The 27,998-nt window shown below is 40.5% G+C and overlaps 2 protein-coding genes across 5 annotated transcripts in view; one reads left to right on the forward strand and one right to left on the reverse strand.

The window, feature by feature from the left end:
- On the forward strand, positions 1 to 26,781 carry slc25a12 (solute carrier family 25 member 12). The gene is made up of 18 exons (XM_088605308.1): positions 1 to 181; positions 1,074 to 1,127; positions 5,636 to 5,778; positions 7,134 to 7,249; positions 9,618 to 9,757; positions 10,800 to 10,946; positions 13,634 to 13,772; positions 14,524 to 14,617; positions 15,250 to 15,334; positions 18,337 to 18,421; positions 19,251 to 19,409; positions 20,313 to 20,365; positions 20,454 to 20,534; positions 22,937 to 23,077; positions 24,436 to 24,574; positions 25,676 to 25,834; positions 25,964 to 26,054; positions 26,157 to 26,781. Exons 1-18 carry the CDS (start codon positions 170 to 172, stop codon positions 26,359 to 26,361), a joined length of 2,043 nt encoding a protein of 680 aa, XP_088461434.1. The 5' UTR covers positions 1 to 169; the 3' UTR covers positions 26,362 to 26,781.
- dync1i2a (dynein, cytoplasmic 1, intermediate chain 2a) overlaps positions 26,769 to 27,998 on the reverse strand; it is a 32,859-nt gene continuing 31,629 nt past the window's right edge. For all 4 annotated transcript variants that reach the window (XM_088605312.1, XM_088605310.1, XM_088605311.1 and 1 more), the window contains one exon: positions 26,769 to 27,995. In XM_088605312.1, the coding sequence (XP_088461438.1) occupies positions 27,882 to 27,995 (114 nt within the window). In that variant the 3' untranslated portion in view covers positions 26,769 to 27,881. The remainder of the gene's footprint in view (positions 27,996 to 27,998) is intronic.

Below are 27,998 nucleotides of genomic sequence, written 5' to 3' on the forward strand. Positions count from 1 at the left end.
TGCCATGCGGCTTTCTAGTCTGACCTACAGGAACTTCCTGACGAGTAAAGCGGCAACGGCAATAACCAAGGGCTCATTGAGCGTCTCAACCAATTTATTCCCACGCTTCTAGGGGGCTCACAGAGCACGGAGGAGCGCCTGCGCGAGTTGCCGTGACGTCACACCCAGCATGGCGGTCAAGGTGACTCTGGCTACTACATTTCACTTCTTGTATATTTTTAATGCTTTTGTTATGGGTTTTACTTTCTGGTATTGTAATATGTGTCATGTTAGAATACATACGCGCATTTAGTGTCATTTTTAATTGCAAAAAGGAATCACTGTAGGCAGGGATGTGAGCATCTCAGCACCTACGTTCGGCCTCTCGTTTGGCCTTGGAATAAGCATTATGTTTATTTTTCGCAGAGTTGCCTTGGTACATCACCTAGTTAATCAGTTATATAGCGGTGTACTGTGATTTTTATAATTCCGACTGCATTGAGAATTGTGCCAAGAGCGATAAGGTGTTTCGTTGAAATGCTGTGTACTGTGGAGCCTAGGGCTTGATGCTAAAGAGTTTGTATCGCAGCTACGGTCTTGCTGTTTCAGGCTTAACGAAAACAGACTTGTTCAGTTTTTCGTTTTTTCACGTATGATCAGATATGAGCAATTTTAGTGATAATTAGCAGACTCAACAGGGCATTTTCAGCTTTAAAACGTGCGGATCTGAAACGGTTTGGGTTGAGAAAACTAGTCGCAAGCTCAAGGATTGTGTAATAAGCAATTTTATCAGCAATATCTGTTCATGTACTAGGTCATGCATCAGAAATGTAATGTAGCAGGTAGGTGTGTATCTGAAAATACCGTACCAAATGAATTCCCTTTCATAAAAAGAGATGTCAGTGCAGATGTAGTTGCGTAATGTTACTTTGAAATTGCTTGAATAGGGATATCCGCTTAGTTGCTTTAGGAAATTTCAGTCTTAACAAAGACGTTAGTTAGTTTGCAGTGCATAGCTTCTGATTTTTGTAATTTCAGTGCAAAGCCTCTTGAATCGCGAGTTTAATTTTTGCCTGAAAATCTTTTTTTTCCAGGTGCAATCCACTAAAAGGGCTGACCCTAATGAACTGAAGGGTATATTTTTAAAGGTAAGTCTGTCCATAGTCGGTGCTCTCTTGTCTTTTATATTTAGTGGAAATTGACTGACATTTCAGTGTTGTGAAACATTTTTCGTGACAGTTTTTATTTTTTGTCATGCCCTTATACTGTATCCTTTGTCCTTGCTGTAACCTTAAAAGCAAACAGAAGTCTTTCCCCTGTGGTGGAGTGATAAACAAGGAAGTTCAATTGTTGTGGAAGGACGTTGTATAAGGAAAAGGTGAATGTGACAGACGTTCTCTTGCTAAATAAAAGGGATATCCATTTTGCATTATTTGCTAGTAGTTTTCCTTTTATTGCTCTTGGTTCAGCATTTGTCTTTGGTTGGCATCTGTGTACTGTAGCGTTTCAAAGCCCCAAATTATCTGAGGCTCTTCCTTTATACAGTCCATTTTGATTTTTAAAAAAGTTGGGGATCCCTCTTAGAAGTTTATATGTTGAAACACATTCCTTTCACAGAGGAGTGCTGTCCTCTTTTTCCCCTATCAGTCAAAAGGCCCAAAGGCTATTGTTTACTACTAGTTTGACACACTACTCGTGCTTCCCCCAAATTGTGAGACAATGTGGCCCTTCCTGCTCACTAGTCACCAAAATGATGGATGTAATGCACGGTACAAGCTAATACAGGTTGTGCAGCAGAAATGTTCCACTGCGATCCGCATAACAAGTAAGTCATATTTGTCGCCAAAACCATCTCAAAGTCGAGAGCACTATTTCTATTGGGTTGAAAGCATGCATCAGCCTGCTTCTTTTCTGTGTAATAAGGACACTACATGTCACAGGTTTTGTTGCCTCATTCTGAATCTTAGAACATGGTGCTGCACATACCTGGAAATTTTGTCTATGTTGTGATGTAAATCGGAGGTTTTACAAGTTACTGTGTACGTTTGACTTTTATCGTGCTTTGAAATGCACTCATCCATGCAAATTCTTTCTAACCCTAAATATGAAAAAAAGTGTTGCGGCTCCCCTTTAATTGCTCAAGGGCAGGTGTTTCATACCGCCGAGAGCTGGTGTTTTTCTTTATTTTATGGAGTCGTCTGCGTCATCTCCTCCCACTTGAGGCCCGCTTGTCTGCTGTCATTCTTCATGGTTCGTTTTTGACTTCAGCTCTGTGTGTTTTGTTTTGCCTCTTTCTGGTGCGCCTGTGCGTTTTCCTAACCTTCAGACAGAAGGGAGCTTGGATCTCTGAATGCTTCACTGCTTTAGTTTGACTCCGGGAAGGGGTATAGAACTTCTGTGTGGTATTGCAAGCTTGAGTTCTGTCAAGGTTGACAAAGGTCACGCTTTGGCATATACAGTTCCCCACTAGTGTAGAGAATTGGCACCTTACCATCTCCAGCAGCGTTATCGACTAACTAAATTAAGTGCATTAAATATGACTAGATCAGTGACAATTCTCAAGTTACTATTTAGCTTAAGGCCTGAGGCCTTCTGCTGATGGGTCTTGTAGCCAGAAAAAAAAAATCTTAAAAGATTAAGTGGAAGCTGGGGGTGTCTTTAGATCTGCTCTTTTTTTGTGAAAGTTCTACTTTTCTATTTTTTATTGTTTTGAATAAATGTTTAACTTATCTGACCAAAGTGCTTGTTATTGGTTTGTTGAGCTCTTATTCATAGCTTTAGGACATGCAAACCTGTTTACCTACACAGAAGTCTGGCATTGTAGAAATAAGCATTCAAAACCAGTTTTAATTTCCAGCTTCCACTTGCTGGATCAAGTTTAGGAAACATTGAAGAGTTAATCGGATAAGTATATTTTTACAACCCGTTTTGATTACAATAAATTATTTTGTTACCTTTCCACTGCTACAAACCAACAATTATAAGACAACGCCAGATGCTTGATATTACTTTTAAAATGGATTTCAGTGGGTTTTTTTTCCCTGCTTCTGTCCAAAGATGCTAGCAAAACCTGAAACGTACCAGGCTGCTATGCAACAGGATCTCTATCTGTGACGCTTAACTCTCCATCTCTCAGTTCTCTTGTTTATCAAGTTGGCCTTTTTTATTTGCCTTAGCTCACTTCTGCAATGATATTTTTGGTGACCTTTACATACACTTTCTTACTGAAGCTGTTGAATACAAGGACAAGTTGAGAAGGAGGTGAAGGAATACCTCTTATTTTAAATAGTAGGCAGCAGTGTTAGAGCACAGTTCTAATTTTGTGTTGTGTAAAACTACTTCCTAAACTGTTGACAAAATATGTTTGTCTTCAGGCATACACTTTAGAATGTGTGAGCCAATTTAAATCCAAATTCCTTAAAACAATTTACTGTTCTATAATCCTTTTGTTCATGCATTGTAGAGGGAAGGGACTAGAACAAGTTGTGGTTGAAAGAAAATGTCCCATCTGTGCGACACAGGGTAGCGACTTGCACTGCAAAGTCCAGGTAGAAGCATTTGATCATTTAAAGACCAGGACAAGAAATGGAGATGGCCATGCATTGAAGATGGTTCAACAGTTTAACCTACACCTAGAATGCATAGTCCCCTCTAATGAGATACCGGGGAAGGCTGTTACTGTAAGTTGGTCCAAGAGTGTGTGGAGGTGACTAGATTTAGTACCGATCTACTATGTTGCTGTTGTCATGTAGAGTAAAAAAACCTTAAGTGTCACACAAGGAAAGGTCACTCACATTCCTGGACTAATTTGGGATCCCCTTGATAAGAGAATTTATCCTTGCGTGACCTGTTAGAAAACTGACCTTAGTGTAGGTCCATGGCTGTTTTTGAGATCTACAGAAAGCATATTGATTGAGGTGTTAAATTGGGAGCCAGAAAGTTTAAAGTTCCATTTAGATGAAGTTTGCTCGTTGAGTGTGTGGTGCAGTGGTAGTTTTTCCAGTAGCTGTCGTGTGAAAAAGGCCTGGCTCTGAATTTTTTTAGACATTTAAAATTGTAATGGGAGCACTCGGATTAAGAGAGGAGACTCTTGCAGTGAGAGGAGGTTGCTGATGGTTAAACTCTTAATTTTGATCCTCTTTTAATGATGAGCTGACCCCCTTTTTTCTCTGTCTCTGACACTCTGGAGTTTGTTACCTGGATAGAAGTTCTGTTGGCTTGACCGGGAATTAAAAATGTGATAATGACCGATTAAAATGCCATTTTCATTTTTGTCCCCGTAGGTCATGTTATTGTAGCATAAAATAAATGGTTACAGTACGTTAGAGTACCATTTAGACCAGTTATGAAAATGACAGTGTGGTTATTTGCTTAATTTAATGATTAACCACTTGAGATATACAGCATTGGGTAAATCATGCACAGTGGCTTAGTAAAGATGTTAATAAATTGGTTGGAATTAATACCTTCACTTAAAACATTAACTCATGACCATACAAATGTAGTGTCTGAAAGCTGTGTTGGTGAAGGGTTTTCCTCCGAGTCTGGCAGTGGACCTAGTGAATGGCCTTTCTTTCCTCCCTTCTGGCTGTGCGTGCTTTCGTTTTATGTGCTGTCTCTGCTAGTAATATGACACCTTTTCAAATGTCCTCTGATCTTTCGGATTGCTGCATTGAGGAGTATTTTTAAATCTTATACTTGGTTTCGTATCTAATAGAGCTAAAGAGTTATTGTAATGCAGGGGTTGGAATTGAGGGTTAAAGAAAGTCTGTTTTTGAGGTTCTCCGGCTGACAGTTTGCGGGTTGCTTTTAGAGAAATGGATTCGAGCCAGTAGAATAGATGTTGTTAGATTGGCAGTAGCAGAGGTCACATGAGTAGTCTGTAAGGAGGTTATGTTTTTGAAAACCGCTTGTTTTTGTAAAATCAGGCCTGGAAAAAAATATCCTGATACACATATATATATATTAAACTGTAATAAAGCAATTTGTAATGATTCCCCTCACCCCCCCCCCACCTTGCAAGATGAAAAGAATAGGAAAGAAATTCTATTGAAAGCATTGGATAATTACAACTTTGTGTTTTAGATTTATCTTTCATAGTAACTTCCTGAAGTGCAGATGAAGTGATTGATTTCATGTGAAATGAAACATCTAAACATGTTGCGGTCCAAAAATTGAAATCAATGCTATTGACGGCGCTGCACTAGTTGAATAAAGGCATGTAAAAGCAGTCAATTTCTCTCAGAATAAGTGCCTTTAAGCTATAAGCCACTTTCCGTGCAGACAGTGATTTCAGTTTGGGCTCCCTGTGTATTGTTCAGCTGTTGAAATGAATTTGTATTTTCTGATAAACACGGGGGAGACAGTGATACAAAAGAGACTGAGGTTTGACACTGAAGTCTGAAGGCGATAATATTAAAAGATCAGTGCTATTCAGGGTTTGGTCTCTGCTTAATTACCTACCTGCTTTACACCTGACGGTGTGATTTTCCTTATTAATGAGTGTTTTAACTGTTGTGAGAGAGAAACAACAACCAAATCATTTTTTTTCCGGTGCGTGACCTGCTCTGCATTGTGTGATTTCTGTGTGCGTGTATACGCTTTCACAGTAGGCGTGTGTTTGCATATCCACAAAATGTTATTTTGTTTTCAACAGCATGCCAGTGTCGAAAAGGATGGGGAGCGTTACATGACCCCCGGTGATTTTGTGCAGAAGTACCTGGGGCTCCACACACTGCCCCATCACAACCCCAAAACTGTGCAGCTCATAGCTGGAGTGGCTGATACAACTAAAGATGGGTAAGTCTGTTTGGAATTTGTGCGATTTATCTAACTGCTACTAGGTGGAGAAGTTAATCAATGACTCCCCTGCGGATGAGTATTTTTTTTTTCCTCTAGCAGCTTGGCAAAGTGAAAAGGAGTTCTGCTGATTTCTCTTTGAAATGTCTTGTCCCATAGGGAAGTAATTGATATGTGGCAGGGGTATTCAGTAAGATGTCTGCTTCTTTTAACCATTAAATATCCTGAAGGAAGAATATAACTGAAAGAACACTGATGCAGTCCATTCATTTTAAGAAGCATTGTAATGAGAACCAACAAGATCCTTAGATCTTTCTTTTCCACTAGGGGGGAGGGGGGATGTCTGCATCAGAGAAATAGGATGTGTCCATGGGTCTCTGACCAATATAATAGTAACCATGACCGGAATTTGACGTGTGTCTGCATGTGTTTATTAACATGGTTAACTTGAAAATTTACCTGACCTGCCAATACCGCATTTGACTTTCACATTTTGGTGTGCAGCACATTAAACTCTTGTTGTGGTGGTTTGAAGTTTACATATTCCTTCAGCGTACGATATTGTCATGGGTCACACAGAGTTTAAAATGCCTTAACTGTAGGAAGCTACAATTATTACAACATAAAAAGGGATGCCCTGTCCTATAGTACATTTATGCCACTATCATAAGAAACGGAAATTAATTTACTAGCTTTGATGCATCAGGGGTTCTCTTTAATCATCACTGAGTTCTCAATATTTTTATAGCTATAATTTCCAGTTAAACCAGTGTAATTTTACCTCTGACGTTTTGGAGTGATGTAATCGGAGTTCAGTGAGGTTCAGACCCAGATCTGCTGATTTCGGAGTCTAGTGCGTTAGCCACTAGTGTCAGAATTTCCAGTTTTTTTTTTTCATGATCATTAATTAATGCTCTTTTGTTGTTTCCTACATACTGTGTCATTGTTATTGTCTTTGTGTTCCTTTATGTTCAATTGTTTCTTTCAGGGATCAGAAGCAAACGCCTGTTGCATTCAGAGCTTCTGTTAAAAAAGTAATGGCTTTCCAAGCTATTTTGACGGCAGTACATTTTAATTGCTAATTCAGTTTAGAACCTGCAATTCGTAGTTTTTGGCCATAAATAACTTTGGTCGCATGATATAGAATTGTATAAATAAAAAAAATGATAATGCTGCATGATTACAGACATTTGTTTCCTAATTTGTTGCGTGTGGAAATAATTATTTCAGATGTTATGAATGTTTTTTTTGTAATTTTTGCATTAATTATGTTAATTATAACGCCTGTTTACAAATTGGTGGAATTTTATGCTGTCACAGGTCATTGTAATGTTTTTTTTTCTTCCCCTACACAGACTCATCTCCTTCCAAGAGTTTCTGGCCTTTGAGTCTGTCCTTTGTGCCCCTGATGCCATGTATATAGTGGCCTTTCAGTTATTTGACAAGAACGGCACTGGAGATGTGTCCTTTGGTAGGTACAGTGTGCTCTAATGCTAGGCCATTGCCGCGTTAGCTTGACAGGTGCCCTCTCTCATCTGTGGTCCAGATGTTTTTTTTTTCTCAGCTCTGGTATTTTTGTACTCTTGAGCATTGATTAGGTTTCGTGGAAACAGATGCAAAAATGTGAGACCCAAGCAGGGTTTGTCTCTTCTAATACTATGTTGTCATGTTTTTTTTTTTTAATCTGTGCTTTTCGTCCCCAAAGGATCCCCAAGCTTTTCACATACAGGTAGCAGTCATCGTGCACCAATAACCAAGCTGCCCAGCATATCAGCTGGAAAAGTAAGAAATGACTTCACGCCAATAAAAAATAGGATGAAGTGTCAGGAGGCCTTATTGTGCACACCCAGAATGGAGTTTCCTCAGGAGACTGGGGTTAACACCCTTAATCTTTCAAAAAATGTGATTTGGGATCGTTAAACATTTAATGAAGCCAGATAGGCAGGACTTGTTTTGACCACTCTGATCCACCTACATAGCAGCTGCTCTGTAGGTACAGTATTTCCTTGAGGTCTCTTATCCCAGTAATGACCAGGCCCAATCTTGCTTACCAGAAGGGTCACTTCGTTGTTGCGAGCTTTTAGTTACTATTTCAATAGTATTTTTACACTGAATACAATTTTACACTGAAATTATTTTTTTCCCCCCAAGATTATCACTACCTCTTACTGCAATCAAATAGCATCAAACGGATGATAAATGGAGATTTTATGTTTGGCCCAGTGTAGGGTGGGATCTGTAGTCGCAAAGATGAATATCTGTTAATGCTAAACCTCTGGAGGACCTGCCAGCTGAAAATGATGGTGGTAATGGAGCACACCTGGTTGTTAAAATCTGCGTTCTAGCATTAAGAACATGAAAAGTGAAATCAATGAAGAATATATATTTTCATAGTTTAGGGGATCCTTATAGTATTCTTGAGAGCTGAAATCTAACCAGTAGTTTGTCTTTTAAAATCAGAATCATTTTGAGACTTCTTGAAAAAGGTAAACCAGGTTTATTTGAAACAATGTCCAAAATAGACGGACTGAGAGAGTTTCAGGATTGTAGTTTCTAAACTGTAAATGTAACACAAAGATGATTGACCCAGCTCCATCTTGGTATATCGGCACTGCTGGCAAGTTGCTTTCACTGTAGTGTTTCTTTTTTACTTTGTTTTACTCCTCAAGCTCCATTTTTTCCAGAGGTTCCTTTTGTAACTGTGCCATACATAATCGTTTCATCGTGGACTGGAATGTTGTAATCTCGACATGCTTGAGAGGATTGAAATGAGAACTTTTTATCGCACTCATTCCAGCCATTGAGATGGGGGGGAAAAAATAGGCTGCAAATATATGTAGGTTAAAAGAGAAACTCATTTTCTGGTAAAATGGGTATTTCATTTTTTTAATACCTTTCTCCTTGAGTTGCATTTGAGTTTTGTTCCAAAAGCTGTTCCATAAGTTGGATTTCATTTTTTCTGGTTTATTATTTTATACTTTGGATGGTAGTATGTGCTGGTTAGCTCACAGCCCAGTGAGTTACATGAACAGTTTGTAATATAATGTATGTCGTGTATTCTACAATAAACATCTGTCGAATCGACAGACTCGGTATTAATGGTTTAAATAGTGGAAGTTACTTAAGATATTTAAGAAAGTGCTATGCAAGTAGTTCCCAGTTATGTATGCGGATTACAGATTATGAAACATTTGCGTGAATTGAGATTTTAAAAATGTGCCTTATTTGTAAAAAAATAAATTTGCTTGGTTTGTAAACTGGTGGAAGTGTCCGTATAAAAAAGCATAGAATTTCACTTAGGCATCAATTGTTTTGAGATAAGATGTCCATTTCATTTCAGTTGCATTTTTTCCCCTCTCATTGACTGACTGGCTGTTTTTAATTGATTAAACCACAGAAATCCCCTTGATCCTGCCCCTGTTGATGTGTTCACACTTCTGCTCATGTGGCCCACCGGAGGGTGGCCATTTGGCATTTCGCTTGGTGTTGTCCAAGACCAGACGAGGGGTCAGAGTACAGAAATACCTGTTGCTGTGGGGGGGGGGAATAGCATATCTCCTCCTAAAAAAAGTCAGGATGCAGACAATGTGCCCAGATTCTTTGAAACCAAACCGTGGAAGGGGAAGAATTTTAAAATAGTTGATTTGACTGTGCAGGTGGGTCTGGGAAAATAAATCCCTGGACTGGAGGAGTGTTTCCAAAATACGGACGTGAAAGCAAAAGAGCATCCTCCGAATTTATCGTGCATCATCAGAACTAACCCGCCTGGAGAGTTTGCAGTGCAGTTGGATGTAATATTCCTCCATGTCATATTACTTTTGTGTTTGAATTTTCCTTAGAAAATGTCAGAGATATCTTTGGACAGACCATCATTCACCACCACATCCCTTTCAACTGGGACTGCGAGTTCATTAGGCTTCATTTCGGCCATGACCGAAAGAAGCACCTCAGCTACCCGGAGTTCACTCAGTTCTTGCAGGTAGGTTTTAAATTGGTTCACAAGCTCTCCTTTGGTGTTTTTACTCTTTTATTGCTTTGTTTGTATTATAAATATACATTTACTAGGGTGCTAAGATGTTTTTTTTTCGTCACTGCTGAGCTGTAAACCTTCTGGAGTTTTCCTTGTCATGGATTCTTGGGTTTTATGTGCATTGTAAACGCAGCAGCATGAGTTAATCAGTTTTGATGTGTTTCAAGAGGTGCCTTACAGGCACAGAGGACAGGGTGGTTATTGAGGGTAGTGTGCCAGGTTTAAAATTAATCCTGAGGACCAGCTGAGGGGGTAGGTAAGGCCAGCTGTAATGTGTGGTTTCGTTTTGTGGGACCCTGGTGTAGCACACGATAAGAGCAGCAGTGTTAATCCCGAGAAATTGGAAGCTGCTGTACAATACTTGGACATGTTTCACAGAAGTTGTGCCAGAATCAAACGAGTGTAAAATGCTGGAGTGAAGGTAGCTGGGGGTGGTCGGAGGGGGGTCTTCTTGGCGCACAATGCTGATAGTATTTACCGGTTGCTGTCCAGAAATGTCTAATATGTTGGTGTTAAAAACAAAAAGTCTAATATATAAAGTGGTTTGGATTTTGGTGCCACAGGAAAAGGTTCTTAAAACCGTCAACCTGCCTCTCCTAGAGTGCTTGTGGATTTGTAAAGTCAGGTCATGTCGGACCAAAGCTAACTGCAGCTGTGACCCCTGGCTGGAAAATGTTGTGACTGCAGGCAACTCAAGACAAATTGCTTGTAACTGCTCTGGATGCACCTGTTTCCTATCCAGCCATTTGCCTGGAGATTGGTGTCCAGTGAAGCCCACTTTTTTTTTTGTCCATATCGTTTTGAAATGCTGTGTTTAACTTTGCAAAGTTGTCAAACTAGCGTGTGTCTTGTTCTGTCATTTTTATGTGAAGATTTACTACTACAATCAAACCTTGGACTGCGCAGCCTTTTCTTTTTGCGAGATGTGTAACCTTGCTCTGTCGTGGTGATCTGTTTACTAGTAGCACAAGAGCGCTGTCTGTATCTGCAGGAGCTGCAGCTGGAACATGCCAGGCAGGCTTTTGCCCAGAAGGACAAGAACAAAACTGGTGCCATCACAGCCTTAGACTTTAGTGACATCATGGCTACGATCCGCTCGCACATGCTGACTCCCTTTGTGGAAGAGAATCTCGTCTCGGTAAGTGCAGCAAAAAGAGTACCTCTTAAGATGGGGCATTAGGATAATATTCATACTTCAATAATCGTCCTTCTATTTTTTAGCTGCTTTATCCAGTTCAGGGCTATGGTGGTGAGGGGGGGAGACACTCTCACCAGGGCCAGTTTTCCCAGAAGACAATTAACCTACCAGTATGCATAGGGAGAACATGCAAACTCCACACAGATAATGTTAATAATGTTTCTTTATTAGCCCTGTACAATTTCTTGCATTAGGAATTCGTCTTTTCGCATACCCCAGCTTTTCTCCATGGAGACACAGACACACAGACAGGGAGAGAAGCTTGGGGTCAGAGCGCAGGGTCTGCCATTGTACGGCGCCCCTGGAGCAGTTAGGGTTAAGGGCCTTGCTCAGGGGCCCAACGGAGTAGGATTCCTCTGCTGGCCGCGGGATTTGAACCGGCAACCTTCCAGTCACAGGCGCAGATCCTTAGCCACAGAGCCACCGCTCCGCCAGCACCCCAGTTCCAGATTTGAACCCAGGGTCTCCACGCTGCAAAGCAGCAATGCTATCCACTGCAACACCATACCCCCCTTTAATGATCATGATAATATTTAGCCTTGATGATAATATTGTAGAGCAATGCTGCCCAGCCCTGATCTTAGCGAAACACATTGTCTTGTGGTTTGTGCTTCAGCTGAGGTCTTAATCCCTGGCTAATTGATTTCACTTTTCCATCTGGGGCGTATCTGTAAATTTCCTTTCAGCTGTAGAAAGGCCAAATGGGATTTGTAATCAAAATCATTCCTCCACCTGTTTCTGAGTTTGAGGACTGTCCTCTTTCAGGTGTGCTGCCTGAATTGTAACCAATTGGATCTCTGGTGAAGGTGAACTTTCTTGTGGGAGTTAATCTGATAACAGCATCATTCCCACCCCTGGGAATGTTCATCAGAAATTGATGGCAAGTATGCCAAGGAGAGGCTGTGTAAATTTCTGTTCACTGAAGTGTTAGGAACGTGTGTGGATTGACTGAAGAACAAGTAGATCAATTAGCACTGGAGACGTGGAGCTCAGCTGAAATGAAGACCAGCGGCGTACCTTCAGGATCAGAGACAGATGTATTATGATATTTTTTTTTACGTAAACTGAAACCTTTTGAAAAGAGGATGTTTTTAAATATATTTCATGTATTTGTTAATTTTGGCATTTTAAATTCTTGCTCCTGTTAAGGGCTTACAAGTTCTTAGTATTCAATTCATGTTTTTTCATGGGATGAAAACCCTTGAGATGCGCCATCTTGTTTTCAAGGGGGTCCTGTTAGAATACATAACAGTACAAAAAATAGATAAAATACAATAACAGTATCGCAAATACAAACATTATAGCTGCCATGAGAAGTAGCCTAAAGCCTTCCATCCAACCTAATATACTCAGGGAATCTTAAAATATCTTTGCTCAGATTGTCTTAGAAAATGCCCTATATTTTTCTTTGTTCTTCTACATAGGTATTCTTATTGATATTAACCATTTGTCATTTCTGTGGTTTACAAGTAATGTGCGGTAAACATGCGAATGGCCTTTCTGCAATGAGCTTGACGGGCTGTTATCTACATTTTCCATCTGTAATACTGTACTGGCATCACGCCAGTCAGCCTTTTGAAGTGGTTTTGCTCCAGTTATCCTTCCATAAGCTGCCCTCTGTAGAAGTGCCACCTTGGTTCACTTCTGCTGTCAGTGCCCATCACAGACTTGGTGAGATACTAAAAGACAACTTGTGCTTATTACATCCTCTTCAGTCACATTGATTTTAGGATCTCTTGCCCACTCCTGAGACAAGTGCTACCTGTCCTTGGTTCTGGTTGTCTTCTGCACCTCGCACAGTTACAGTTGTTACAAGAACAAATAAAATTAAACTTAGACAAAATATGCAGTACACTTTCTAATCTTTTAATGTCTAATACACTACAATATTTTAAAGGGTATTGTTAGGGTGTTGGGGCTTTGGGTTCAGTTCTAGACCTTGGGTGTTAACTCCTAGGGGTTTCTATATTTACTCTTGTGTTTGGGTGGTTTTCCTCACGCAGTTCGAAGACATGCTGGTAGGTTAATTGGCCTCTGGGTAAACGAGCCCTGGCGTGAGTGTGTATGTGTGTGCCCTGCAATGAACTGGCATCCCATCCTGGGTGTATCCTGCCTTGTTTCTGTTGGTTGCCAGAATCGGCTCCAGCTCCCCCGCCACCCTGAACTGGAAGAACTGGACAGAAAATGGGTGGATGGATTTCCTAATTCATTTTTTTCTTTTCCCTTCAACAATGATGGTGTATATAGTGGATATCCAATATCTACACACCCTTTTGTTGTTGTGAAGGCTGAAATCAAGGCAAATCATGTCAGAACTTTTTCACATTTAATAAGGTGTTGTCACCAACAATATTTAAGTGAAAAACAAATGGATCATGTTTAAGAAAAATGATTAAGAATTAAAAAAACAACTTTAAATGCCAATACCTTTTCAATAAGGTTGTGTAGACTTTTGATATCCACTGTACATGTTATTCCACAGGAATTTCTGTATATTTCTGTGGGCTTAGGTGTACAGAGTGTTAAAATAGTGCTTCATTAATGGGAAGGATAAATAGTGTTTTGCCCCTTTCTGTGTTTTTTTTTTTTACTCGGTGGTATCGGACTGTTTCTCTTTTCTCATGCAGGCAGCCGGTGGGAGCATCTCTCACCAGGTCAGCTTCTCCTACTTTAATGCATTTAACTCTCTGCTCAACAACATGGAACTGATCCTCAAAATATACAGCACACTAGCAGGCTCGCGGAAGGATATCCAAGTGACTAAAGGTAAAATCGGTCAGCCCCCACTGTACTGGACTGGACTGGTAGAAAATAAAACGTAGGAAAAAAATAATTTGCTTTCGCATGTGAAGTGAGCACAGATGAGCATGTTTTACAGGAAAAACAATAGCAAGGTCTAACTTTGGCTGTAAAATCGAAGGAGCTCTTTGGAGCTCAATAATCTTTCATCTTCATGGGATCAGCTGTACCATCTTATGCTTTTCTTTTCTATACACTGTCCAATTTTACATTTCAAATAGACCTCTTATTTTGTTGTTGCTGTTTTGGTGGCTTTGTGTTTTTTCCCCCCTCATGTTTGCTTGGGCTTCAGAACGCTGCTGTAGAGGACACGTGTCGAGCTGTCTGACTTCCATAAAAGGAAACAGTTGGGGGAGGCAGTGTGACTTCACGCCTTCAAAAACAACAACAACAACAAAACAAGATTGCTAGACAACCATTTAAAGGGGTTTAGAATGCATCAAGAACATTATGCATTTTACATTGCATTGCCAGAGTAGCAATTTTGTCCTGCACAATAGAGTGTTAGGACCACAGGAAAAATAGCAATACTTGTACATGTTGTATGTCAGGCCCACTTTAAGAAATCATAAAGAGCTTGCTTTCCTGTTCTTATTTTCAAAGAGAAATGACAAGGATGAACAGTGATTTTAAAAGATGACCAGTGAACAGTGTGTTGTAATGGAATGCAAAAGCTAATGTCTCCCTTTTCTTTACATGTCTTCAAAATGCTAAACAGAGGAGTTTGTTCATGTTGCCAATAAATTTGGTCAAGTCACACCTTTGGAGATTGACATCCTCTTTCAGCTCTCTGATCTTTACACTCACTCTGGGTAATTATTTAATTTATTGTCCTCCACATCATGAAATTTGTTGCAATAATGGTGTCGTTTTGTTCTGAAGGAACACAAACTAAAATTTTCCGCATATGCATCTCATAAAGAAAAAATGAGGGCTATTATTTTTCCTAACTCATAAATAAAAAAAAATCTTTGAAACAGTGAATACATCTTTAGATTTATGTCTCCCTTTATTGGGTAGTATTGAAAATACATTTTCAGCAACTGCTTGTGGAGTTTTACCACAAAGTCTCTTGTGGTATATTTTTGCTTTGTACCAAACTTCATCACATAATTTGTCTCAAGGCAGCAGCTACGTATTTTGGCTCATTTGGATTTGACTTGATTATTTTTGCTTGCTTGAATTAAAAGAGCCATTTGTTTTAGCTTGTTTGATCGTTGTTTGATCGCTCTTAATAGATTGTACAAGAATTTTGTTCACATTTGTTGTCTGTTGTATATGAGTACACATATTAAAGCAGCAGTAACTTGACAAAAAATGCAATAAAAAGTGTGGAAAATCTGACTTCATTCTCTGTCAGCAATATAGAGTAATAGCTCAGGATTGAGTTTCATTCACCAGTTTCTCTAATGAGATGTTTCTCTCCTGTGGTTTTTGACTGGAGGCGGCTGACTTTGGCTGACATTGAGAGAATAGCACCATTGGAGGAGGGAGCCCTACCCTACAACCTGGCCGAGATCCAGAGACAGGTAGGAGGTGATGACCAGCGATTCAGCTGGAGACAGACAGAGATCTTTCCGGAAGAAATGCAGTGTGCTCTAGAGCTCCCCCTATCGCAGATTCTTGGTATCTGCCCTGCTTTTCTCAACAGGCAGTTGCATGTTTATTTTGTACCTTAACTCAAGGTTTAAGATAAATCTATAATTGAACAAACATAGGTTAAAACTTTGCAGAAGAGCGAAGACCATAAATTGTGTGGCATTTGGACTGTGAAAGCCTTTTTTTCTGTTCATCATGAAATTAAGGTCTGCTTGTTCATTAGCAGCCTGTACACAAAAGAACGTTATAATGGATCCAAATGAAAGGAGGCCATTTGGTAGTTAGTGGCTAATTGATCCAAAGATCTCATCATAAATGTTCTTGAAAGAAGCCAGAGTATCATTTTTATCAACATGGCTGGGTAACTTATGCAAAGGGTTATGAATATATGAATAGCAACGTGCCCCCAGTTCACAGTTTTAAATGCACTTCTGCATGGTTTCCATGTGTCCCCTTTTTTATGGTTTATTCTGTAGATGTCCACAGCGTTAACTTTTTCAAAGCGTTTGCAGATTAATTTAAATAAGGTTCCCTCCTAATCTTTTCTGTTCAGGGGTGAAAAGGGTCAGTTCCTTCAGTCAGTCTGTGAATAATATTCCTTTAAGTCTCTAGATTTCAATTCTTTGCTTTTGACTATACTCCTAACATTTTGTCTGCAAGATGTAAACAATGAGAGAAAGCAATAAAAAAGCAGTTTTTTCCCCATTTATGGCATCTTCTATCTCAGTGTTTCCCTATTTGTTTTTGTAGTTTTTTATGTCTTTATAGTTCTTTATGTCTTTATAGTTCTTTATCTGCTAGCAAGATGCTTGTCTAAACTAAGTGTCTTCTACCATGTGTTTGCTCTTCACTTTCATTTGCTTCTTCAATCATCCTATTTTGGTATTATCTGCAGACATGACTAATTTTAGATCATTGATTTAGATTAGGAAGAGCAAGGGCTCTAGTATGGATCCCTGTGGTACTCCACTAATTACATCATCCCCATTTCAGCATTTATCTGTGCTCTCTGCATTCACACTAGTGCTTTTTTCTCATTCAAACCCCCTATAATCCAAACTTGTCACAAAGGTGCCCCCATTTTCTTTTAATTAAACGCCTCTCTGCTCTTTTTTTAAGCAAAAATAAATGTATGTATGTCAGGAATAACCTGACGATCATAATCTTCCTTACTCTTTCAACCCTAATTCAAATTTATAAGGGCATTAATTATAGCAGTGTGTTGTGGAGGTTATAAAGCTTATAGTGCACATAAATTCAAATTTTCACCCCATACCCTAAAAGAGCGGGTTTCTTTAATACGTTCAGCATCGGTGATATAACAGCCAATGATTTTTTTCAGCTTTTCTTAATGTGGAAATTCTGAAACCTAAAATGGGCTTAGACATATATAAAAGCAATATTAAGAGATGTAGCTATATTACCTTTGTGCCTCGCAGTGAAAACGTTTAAATACTAATCTGTTGGGTAAGTTGGAGAGACAATTTCATACTGTAGGTCTGTAGTCATCCTGTCAGACTGCATCCAACAATATTACCACAAAGACATTACGCATAGTACAGGGAACCAAGTGCAAAAATTTTGTTTCTATCTAGGTGTGTGGATTAATTTAATAACTGTGAATCGCCAAAAGAAGTTGTTCAATAAAACTAATTTCCTCATGGATTTATTACAGTAGGAATATATTTACAGGATTTAAACTCTACTGAATAGTCAATATTATTTTGCAATAATGAAATTACACAGACCTGTTTGTGTGAAGATGAACTGTTAGCTAGCATAACTTAACTGTGAAGAGTGCTTAAGCATTTTTATTTTACATTTGTGCGCTTGGCTTGAGGCAATCATTAAAATGCAGCCATCTCTTTTAAAATAGTCTCTTAAATATGTTGATGCTGCCCCTATGTCAAAAGTATATAGATTAGAGTGCATTTTGGAAAGTGGAAATTGCATACCTGAAACCCTGTAATAGTCTGTTAGAGGGTTTTAATGTTTTTAACTCGGAATAGCTTTTAAAAAAAGAAATGTGGAGTGTGCCGCAGCTTTTGGAAAGTCTGGTTCGTTGGAGGAAATGTAGTCTTTTTGGCAGAGGTGGTTTTGGGGTGTTTCCTAATGTACCTGCCTCAAAGATAATCGGGTGTTCTGAGAGTTTAAAAACCTTTCACAGCTCTGCCGAAACCTCCCAGGACATTTTAGAAGGGATTAAGATCAACCCCAGTGACTAAAAGTAGAGTTCTGGTATTTGTCCTTTATTAGGGGTACAAAAAAACATGGCAATTCTACGGCTTTTTAAAACTGGGGCTTCTCTCAGGAGACTGTAATTGCTCGGGGACTTTGATCCTGCCCAAACTCCCGTTACCATTTTCCCTTTAGTGAAAACAGCTGTGTGCTGAAGATGATTTCTGCCTTGTAAAATGCAGCAGACGGCCTCAGGAGGGTAGACGTTGCTCACTCACACTTGGCCAGTGTAATAATTTATGCTAATGCCAGTCTCAACATCGAAAACGCTTGTACAACAAATTTGTTTAGCAATACAATAAAGCAAAGGAAGCGTGTTTAAACAAATCAGCCTTGCTTATTCAGACCGAGTTGAAAGATTGGAAATGAAAGCTTTATCTGTCACCATAGCAATTAGCTGTATTTAGCACTTTTAAAGGATCTTGTGCCTGTAATGGAGGATATACTCTCAAGCTAGGCCGTGTCAGTAATGTGCAATACCACAATGGGTGGGTTTGTAGACTTCCACAGCTCTCTTCCACATTCCTTGGCTTTCCCTTTGTGCTGAATTGTCTTTCCATTCTGCGTCGGGTACTGTATCTGTTAACACTACGGTTTTATATTAGTTGATTCATATGTCGCATTCTGATCCCCACATCCTTCTCCAGATTCATTTATGTTAAGCTTTTATTTCCCCCCCCCCCCAACCCCACAGCAAGCTTATGGAGAAGCCAGCAGGCCCATCTGGCTCCAGGCTGCAGAGTCTGCTTACAGGTTCGCTCTGGGCTCAATTGCTGGAGGTGAGTGACATGTCTGTGTCCTGATCTCAGACCTCAGCTTGTGTAATCCTACACTGCCAGACTGCCGCACATCAGCTGAGGTGCGGGGCATTATACTGCAGAGACCGAGCTGGAATGATCTGTGTGCTGCCTTTTATTTCCTCCTGTGATCAGAGGATCCGGCATTGTGCTGCAGTGGCTCTGTGGCTCCAGACTGTCTTCAGGGCAAAACCCTCTGTAATGACACGGATCTTCCGGAACCATGCTGTAGCTGCTGCTAATTACACTTGATGGAAACGATAGCAGAAACGGAGCCTGAATCTTCCACGTTAAAAAGTTGAAAGTGTACAGAGTTGCCCCTGAACAGTGCGTCTGTGCGACACTTGCAAACGTGTATGCTTTGGGATTTTTTCCGAAATTCCCATAAACGGACACAAAATCCTTCTGATTCAGTAAGGCAGGTTTTTTTTTAATGCGGTATGTTTTCGTTTCGACTCCGCAGAGTGAACGAAACCTAGAGCTCAGCATATTCCAAAGTGCTGGAGTCATTACAGACTCCCTTTGATGTCAGACAAGAAGTGACAAGTCACCCGGGATGAAATCCGTGTTTATGGCTCCTGTTTGGTGCGGCCCTGCGCAGAAGTAAAGTTTTAAAAACAAAATGCTAAGAATACCTGCCACCAAGACGAGAAAAGATTTCAGACAGATTTGAATTGACGATTTGTTGAAAAGAATTTTAGAAAGTCAAATTTCTATTTTTTCACATTTAGACAGTGAAACTTGTGTTTTGTGTACCGTATACTTTGAAGTGCATTTCCAAAGTGCCATTCCTCTTCCCCCAACCTACCAGCTACTGGGGCCACAGCAGTGTATCCCATTGACCTGGTGAAAACACGGATGCAGAACCAGCGATCCACCGGCTCCTTCGTAGGCGAACTGATGTACAAAAACAGCTTCGACTGCGCCAAGAAGGTTCTGAGATACGAGGGCTTCTTTGGGCTGTATAGAGGTACGGCGCCGTTTTCTTGCAGGCGAACGCTTGTGTTTCTCGTTTTGGGGGGAAAAAGTGGAAGATGCTCTTCCGTGATGCGGGAGGATAAGCCCAGTTAGAAAACACTGAGCAGAACGCAAAGAATTGCTGGAAGTGTAAAGTTCGACAGCACTGATTGCAGTTTCACAAATAGCGTTCCTGCGAATGCTAGCTTTCTTGATGCGCAGATAGTGCAAAATAAATAGAAAGCAAGATGCATCTTGTTGTAATCCCTGGCTTACAATGCAGATCATTTAACAGAGGGGATAATATTCCCCTGTGTATGTGGCTTTAATCAAAGGGCTTGTTCTGAGTGTGAGGCTCCTCGTGGAGGAAGTCAAGACTGCCATCTGCTGATCCTCTTGCCTGCACACTGTCAGTAGAGGATGTTGGTAGCAATTTTCACTCACTGATAAAGAGATCTGATTGAGAGCAACAGGAATGTTTGACGGTTTCCTGGCTGCCTACCATGCAGAGTCACTCAGCAGGCCCTTCTGAAGTTTATCTGATCTGATGAAGGACACGGAAACAGTGCAGTATTTATCGGTGCTCTAATGATTTTGATATCTACTGCTTTAGGCTGCCGTGCAGTTGAAATGCAGAAATGGAATATGGAAAGACCTGTAAAATATAAGCCCTTTAAACTGTTACAAATTCAGTGGGAAAATGGAAAAACGCAATGTATGTAGTAGTTCTTGAAAGATCTTCATGAAACACAAGCAATAGAGAACACAATCCCTTCTGATGTACCACTGATAGTTCCCTCTGCAAACCTGCATTTTGTTGATATCTTTGCGTATTGGCCTTCTGAGTGTCCAAGATCTGAAAGAACTGCTGTTCTTATTTCCAGGCTTATCTAAATGCTGTACATATTTTCTTCAGGTCTTTTGCCGCAGCTTGTAGGTGTCGCTCCTGAAAAGGCAATAAAACTTACTGTAAGTATTTTTGTTCAGTTTTTATCAGTGTTCTCGATCCTTTTATGTGTACTGATGTGACTGACTCAATGTGTGTTTTCTAATGCAGGTTAATGACTTTGTCAGAGACAAGTTCACTAAAAAAGATGGTTCCATCCCATTGTTTGCAGAAATCATGGCTGGTGGATGTGTGAGTATTGGGCCAGGGGTTTTCCTTGCTTATTTTCTGTACAGTGAAATCCTTTAGCTTCTGCCTCTTTTCCAACCTGAAAAGCACTTGGTCAGGTTTTCCTTGGGGTTGAGATGGTAACGGCTGCCACAATGTGCAGCTGGAGTGTGGCTGACCTGGAGGCCAACATGGTAAAACCGATGCTTCCCGTTTTTTTTAGGAAAAAACAATAAGCCTGTGACTTTAATTTTAGGTTAATTAAGATGTCATCGGGTTGAAGACCTCGACATCTACTTTGTTTTACTCACAGCACAATGCGTATGGCCCACTCTCTGTATAGCGGCAGCCAGAAGTTCAAGTTTTATTCTTATGTGCAGACATACCACAAACCATGTAGGTTTTTGTGAAAAAAAAACAGAAGGTTTGACTCTGAACCACTGTTTGGTCTCAGAACCCGCTAATTAGGACTGATTTTAAAATAGCAATACGCCCGTGAACGGCCTATTTATAACCTTGCTAATTCGGGTTTCAGAATTTGCCCAATGTTTGGTCACAGAATTGTAGGATTAAGGAAAGCTTATGCTGTTATGCTACCTGAGAGACTTAATAGCTCCCAGTTAACTGAAACTGACAGGCAGCCCTGGAAAACTTTGTCATACACTAGAGGGAACAGAGGCCAGGGGGTTATGACCTCTGCAAAGTTTAATTGAGAGAAGAAGCCCTGGAGGGTCACCGATATGGCTGCTTCCACTTCATTGTGATTAGGTTTGACAGTGCAGTACATACCTGAGCCCTCACCTGTCAATGCACCATGTGTAGCTCCAGAGCGACATTAGAAAGGACCTGTGTTTAGTACCAAGGCAGCAATCAGCGGGGATTACACATCCAACTTTAAAGGGCAACCTTAATTATTTTTGTGCAGACATATTAAGTAACATTATGCTTTCTCTTTTCCTTTAGTTTTAAAGGAACATTTGTTTTCTGTGTTGGAAGACAATTCAATGCCACATGGAAGCCAGAAACTGGGAACAATTCGGCACGTGCTGTGTTCTCTTTTAAATACATGTGGGAATAATGCTGTCTGCTCTACTAAAAATGAGTCATTCATACAATCCCAGGGAATGACAATGGAACGGAATGATGAATCCCTTACAAGAGGATTCCCACATGTGGTTTAGAAGCTCTGGAGCAGGGGCAAAGAAATCGGATGTTTATAGAGCAAAAATGTCTGCCTTGAGTATCACCAGTGGGCTTGATGTTCCTGATTAGATTGTTGCATGATAAATCAGGGCTTAGTCATAAAGGCTGTGCCTTGGGGCTGCACTGCTGAACCTCACGGCAGACAGAGATGGTCATGATTCAGTTCAGTCACTGGAGACTGCTCTGTGGTGTGGCTCCCGATAGGAAGTCAATGGGCAAGGCCAGGGTGGGCCACTCACCCTTCTGCAGGGGGCGCCTGGGGAGGAAGGGGGGTTGCGGAGGGCCGGCAGTGGGGTCAGGGCCTGCAGCCCAGAGCATGTCACATGGTGGGAAGCAGCAGCCTTCTAACCATGAATTGTGCTGCTTCTCAAGCCGAGCCTGACCTCCACAGTCAATGCCCATTTGTTCTTTTGTTTATGAAGGCATTTCCTGATTGCATTGGACTTTTTTTTTTCCTTAAGCGCTTATTGTAATTTTTCAGTCGTTTCTTTTGCATAAACTAAAGAAAAGGTCTCTCTATATATATAATATTTCATACTAAGATCTAAAATAGTGGTAGAACGCAAGACCCTTTTGAAAGTTATTTCTTAACCGTTTAAAAATGTTTTAAGAGGCACTTAGCTACTGAAACATCTTAAGCTTGACAGCATGTAAAATTTTATGTTTTCTAAATCGTAGTCGCTTTAAACGTTTATGCTGGCGAATCGCGATTAATTAACACACGTTGCTTATTTAACGATCTGCGTCCCTCTGAGGGAATGAAGTGGAATATCTGCAGAACTCCAAGGCCACGTTAACACATCGCAGAGAAGTAAAAGCACAGCATTCAAGCTGGGGTCTGTCATGGTATTAACCAATGTTTAACGCTGTGAGGGAGAATGGAGGAGGAGTCTGTAATTTACAATTCACCATAAATATTTGTACTTTATGAGAGTGTCTGACATTTCCCTAAGGGTAATTCATTTGGAAAGACTGGAGATGATCAATTTTGTGCACCAAAATGTTCCACTTATGATTAGTTCCTAAACCCGTCGTGTTTGTGCTACATGAAGTGGGATTCGAGAGAGCTGTTGTCCCCTTTCCGTTCTGGAATTTTAGCATTGTGACAGTAACCGTGTCAGTTTTGTAATACAGTATATTTTCTTTCCCCCGTTTTTAACCCTACCCCACCACCTCATGTGAATAATCCTCCAATCCTCCCTGTCTTTCCTGTGCCTGTCCAGGCCGGAGGCTCTCAGGTGATATTCACTAACCCCCTGGAGATCGTGAAGATCCGGCTGCAGGTGGCGGGAGAGATCACCACCGGTCCCCGCGTCAGTGCCCTCAGTGTGGTGCGGGACCTGGGCTTCTTTGGCCTGTATAAGGTAGGTTTCCTTGTTTCGCAGGCTTTGAGTTTTAAACTTCTGTGTGTTCGATCATCAAATATCTATCAAACCTGGTCATAGAATCAGTAGATGATAAAAAAAAACCTGTAGAAAGGTCTTGTGCATGTTGAATTAAAAACCTCTTTACGAGCTGGAGTTCTTTAGTGCCTCATGATATATTACTGATATTCTGCTACATACGAGACAACAGAATGCATTGAATGATGTAAGCAAAACAATATTTAGATTACATCGCTTGCTGAACATGGGCCTTTCAGGAAGACGTAAGTCTTTATAATGCAGAGATGACTGCTGGCACAGAGAAACAGTGAATTTAGAAGATTTGCACTTTGACAGCTTGCTACTGCTCCTGTCCAAGTTTTTGTGGTTTTACTACATCTTGCGTAATACTGTTCTCTTGTTCCATATTTTAATGAGTTGCAGACAAAACAGTCCTTGTTCTACAAGCATTTCCTTTCCTTGAATTGATACAATAGACAAGGGCTTAGCATTATTGTGGCCCCAGTGTATCAGAAATACCCAGCACTGTGCTGTCAGGTCCAAAAGCTGTTCTGGGTCGAGCCACAGGGAGTCTTCCTCCTGCAGGCTTACTGTCTCCTGGCATGACCGCATTTTCTTTCTGTGGTTTTTTTAAAAGGCTCTAAGGATTTTTTCCTTGTGTAGCACATGCTGAAGAGCTGTAGTATCAGATTTTAACCAAGATGCATTGCTTTTCCACAGTCGCAGCTCTTTTAGCTTGCTTAAAATGTGATTTGTGGAAAATGCAATAAACATTCGCATCCTGGAGGTTTCATATGAAAGCTAGGCAAAACTGTATGTGGTGAAACCATGTGAATGAGCAAGTCATGTACCCCACCATGCATGGGGTATGTTGAGAAAGAATCAGTGCTTCATGTATAATTCGGCCCTGTGATCCAGTTGTTTAATGACTTTTAAAATATAAACCCCTTTAATCCTGAATTCTTCTTGTATTTCTGTATTTTGGTTGCAGTGTAGATGGTAAATTTGAAGTGGCCAGGTAAAGCTCCCACAACAGATTTTGTTATGCTTTTCCTATTAGGAAGATTTAACTAACTGGTATCATTGATCTGTATTAGTGATGTAAGTCTACAACTGCCTTGATTTAAATGGAGTTAATGTCAAAGCAAACCTTTGGGGTCATTAGGAAGAACTCAAAAGCATGATTTATTTAAATGCAAGCTTGGGAGGTTTGTTGATCACCTGGCAAAACAAGAGGTTAGAAGAAAAGGGAGGTTATCCGAGGCCCATGTAGCTCATTTGGTTACCTGTAGCTTATTGATCCTGAATTGATATGTTCTGTTGCATTTGTGTCACAGGGAGCAAAAGCCTGTTTTCTACGTGACATCCCGTTTTCTGCAATTTACTTCCCTGTCTACGCTCACACCAAGACCAAGTTCGCTGATGAGAGTGGCAGATTGGGTGCCTTACAGCTGCTAGCTGCTGGTGCTATTGCTGGTAATTCCTAACTCTTGCCATTCATAAACAGATCATAAAAAGTGCTACAATTTCTAATCCGGGTTGATCTTTGGAGCATTATTTTGCTGTAAGCGCCTAGGGGGCAACCTTGTTGTGAGAGGAGCTATATCAAAATAAATTGAATTATTTTAATTACTAGAATTGCCAGTTCATTTTCTCTTATTCCTTCCTAATTTGGGATTGCCAGTTGTCGCCCAGTTTAAAGCTCTCTGTGCCAGCTCAAAGTGAATTTCCTTTGAAACGCTGCTGATTCCTTTGCTGTTGGACACGCCGCAAACAGCACAGCACAGCACTTCATTTGAGTGCTCAGCATCAACTGGAGTAATGATGCACTGATGAATTGCTTTCACGGGTGCCCTTCCGTTTTGTGGCTAGCTGTTGCGTGGCAACCCGAGGATATCCTGACTAATTAGAAACAACTCTCCCCTGGTGGCGCTTTGCCACTTGTGCCCTGCCACCCTAGAAATTGGTAACAGCTGTCAAATGATATAGCCCAGGCTCAAATCAGCAGCGTCTGGTGCTTCCTATTTAAGACTCGTCACAAATGTTGCTTTATGTGTGCAGATGAACTGCTGGCGGTTCAGGTCAGTCCTTGATGTGGTCAAGTCTGATCTTTGCACTGCTGTAGAATCTGAACAGAGTGGAGTTTCTCATAACCATTGTTTGGCTTGCATGACCATCTACATGAGAAATTTTAACTGATTTTTTTTAGAACGTGAATATTAGTAAAAAAAAAACTCAGTAGAGAAACCTGTGCCTGCCTATTATTTCCTAGTTGGTAATTTTTTAAAAAGTTTCTTTAATTGACCAGTTTAAATTGTTGTTCAGGAACTTCTAATACAACAGTAAATGGAGTCATGATTCTCTATTGTGTTGTTTGTACCCTTTTCTCTGCTTTTGTTTACACTACCTTAAACAGCAGCAAGTAAACATTTTAAGCTGTGCAGAAAATTTTCAGCTGGTCATTTCAAAACTGGTCATTTCAAACCAATCTGTCCCTATACAATAGTAAAGTAGGGTGTAATTTATAAAGCGTGAAATACTGTTTCTCAGGATGTTGTTCAAATCGCATGTTTCCAGGTGTGCCAGCTGCCTCTCTGGTAACCCCTGCTGATGTCATTAAGACGAGACTTCAGGTGGCTGCCCGCGCAGGGCAGACAACCTACACCGGAGTCATTGACTGTTTCAGAAAAATCCTCCAGGAAGAAGGTTTCAGAGCTCTTTGGAAAGGAGCAGGAGGTGAGTGACGACTTAGATACCATTGGATGATGGAACATAAAACTTGGTGTCTTTCGCGCATATTGATTTGTGAGTTAGAGGACTGGGAATTCCAGCGTTGTAATTTCATTCATGGTTTCATGGTTACAGCACGCGTCTTCCGCTCATCGCCACAGTTCGGCGTTACTCTGGTGACCTATGAACTTCTGCAGAGGTGGTTCTACGTTGATTTTGGAGGAAGGTTAGTGTTCACAAACTATACGCCTAACCAGCGCCCGCTGTTCTTGTCCTTCATTATTTGCTCATTCATCTTGGGTTTTTTTTTCTTTGAATGGTCCACCAGCCGCCCTGTAGGGTCGGAGCCTACCCCAAAATCCAGGATCCAGGAGCTGCCTCCGGTGAGCCCTGACCACGTGGGAGGATACAAGCTCGCCGCCGCCACCTTTGCCGGGATCGAAAACAAGTTTGGCCTTTATCTGCCGAAATTCAAGTCTTCGGGTGTTGTGTCCATCCATCCGGCAGCATCAAAGGAATCTCAGGGGTCTTAAATGGCAGCAGTGCGGTGTAGTTGAAGATGAGGCTGGGCTTTCATACCAGTACTGTATTGAACTGATTGGGCTGCATGTTTGTTGAGCCGAGATGTCTGCTAACCTTTTCTATATATGATTTTGTTTTGTCTTCAACTGCTTCAATGAAACTTCTGTATCAAGGCCTCATTTCTATGCATTTTTAACTTTATAGTTCTTTTTAAAAAGCTGCATGGATAGAGCTTTTACGATTTGCTTTGCACAGCTTGCACATATGTAACTGTACATATTGTACATCTTTGTACAGAGACATCATGGCGTTGAATGGATCATATGAGGCATTTCTGCAATCATGAGTAGTGGCTTAAAATGATGTACAGATGTTTTGAAAGTGTTTTATTAAAAATCATGACCAGAATATTAGTAAATAATTTAAATTAATCATTTTCTTGTTTTATTGCAATAAAGTATCAATATGGTTTAATTTTTAGCGGTGTGGAAACATACAGCGTTCAGTATGGACAAAAAATTGTAACAGGTCGGTGTTAGGATGGGATTGTTGTACACACATAAAAGGTTCTTCATTCCAGATCAAATATCATGCCTTTTCCTTCCAGATCTGTTATGGGGTGTCTTAAAGCACTGCTGTTTTTTTTTTAAGTTCCTAGAAATGCTTTGCACGGTCTTAGAAAACAATGTTACAAATTCGTCATCCGTTAGGGCAAAAGACCTTAGATCCTGCCCATCAGTTTTGCAACGAGGGAATTAAATAATGCGGAGGGAGCTTTTGAACAGTGGGAAATACAGTGTTTGGAAATCTTGCTTTTATAGCTTAATAAAACAGGCTTCTACTATTAATATGGTGTACTTAAAGGAGGTTAACAGTTTAGGTTAGTTGACAAGAGAATACTACAATTATGCTTATAATGAAGAAATTATTAAATTACTATATTTTCATAGGGACTTAGCAGCAAACACATCAATCATGACAGCAATTATGGGCCTGGGTATAATTAAAGCTACCACCAAACAAGGAATGCTAAACATAAGTAGAGTGTGCAGCAGCAGTGTTACATAGTAAGCAACTGAAACCAAAAAGCCATGATAAGTCTAATTTCTTCTAGTCAGCACAATGGATGTTGAATTTAAGGCTTTTGGTTTTTCGAGTGGTAATGTGTAGCTGCTTTTTTTTCGGCAGCACTGCTGCAAAACCACTTTGAAAAAAGGTAACCTTTGTACATTTCAATAGCCCTACTCCAACTGTGCTTGGTTAAAACTTGCACAAAATCAGTTCAGCTTGAATTATAAATAACCAGCAGAAAAATAGTAAAAGGCAGAAGTATCTAAGTATACAGGTTATCTATGTTTGATTTATTAGAAAAGATGACCGAACAGTTTGCTGTACTGTTTCAAAAAAATCTGGCGTCCACACATGCCTGGATAGTTTGAAATCATGCCTAGTAACCCAGCAGTACGATCTGTGTTTCTGTTTACAAAGGCCAGCTACTGGTCCCTACTCTCTCATGGCGGTTCTCCAGTAATCAGGCTGATAAACGTGCAGCAGCTTCCTCTTCAGCGTCAGCTCTGTTGGCATTAATTTCTGCCAGAGTGCGGGCAAAACGGGTCCATTCGTCATTGCGTGGAACGGCAATTTGCTG

Source organism: Lepisosteus platostomus, chromosome 14 (assembly GCF_059453375.1).
Source record: "Lepisosteus platostomus isolate fLepPlt1 chromosome 14, fLepPlt1.hap1, whole genome shotgun sequence".
In the NCBI taxonomy this organism is placed as follows: Eukaryota; Metazoa; Chordata; class Actinopteri; order Semionotiformes; family Lepisosteidae; genus Lepisosteus; species Lepisosteus platostomus.

Coding starts and splice junctions, on each gene's coding strand:
- slc25a12 (XM_088605308.1), top strand. Junction 18,422..19,250: donor TCTGGGCTCAATTGCTGGAG/GTGAGTGACATG, acceptor CCAACCTACCAG/CTACTGGGGCCACAGCAGTG. Junction 20,366..20,453: donor AAAAGGCAATAAAACTTACT/GTAAGTATTTTT, acceptor TTTCTAATGCAG/GTTAATGACTTTGTCAGAGA.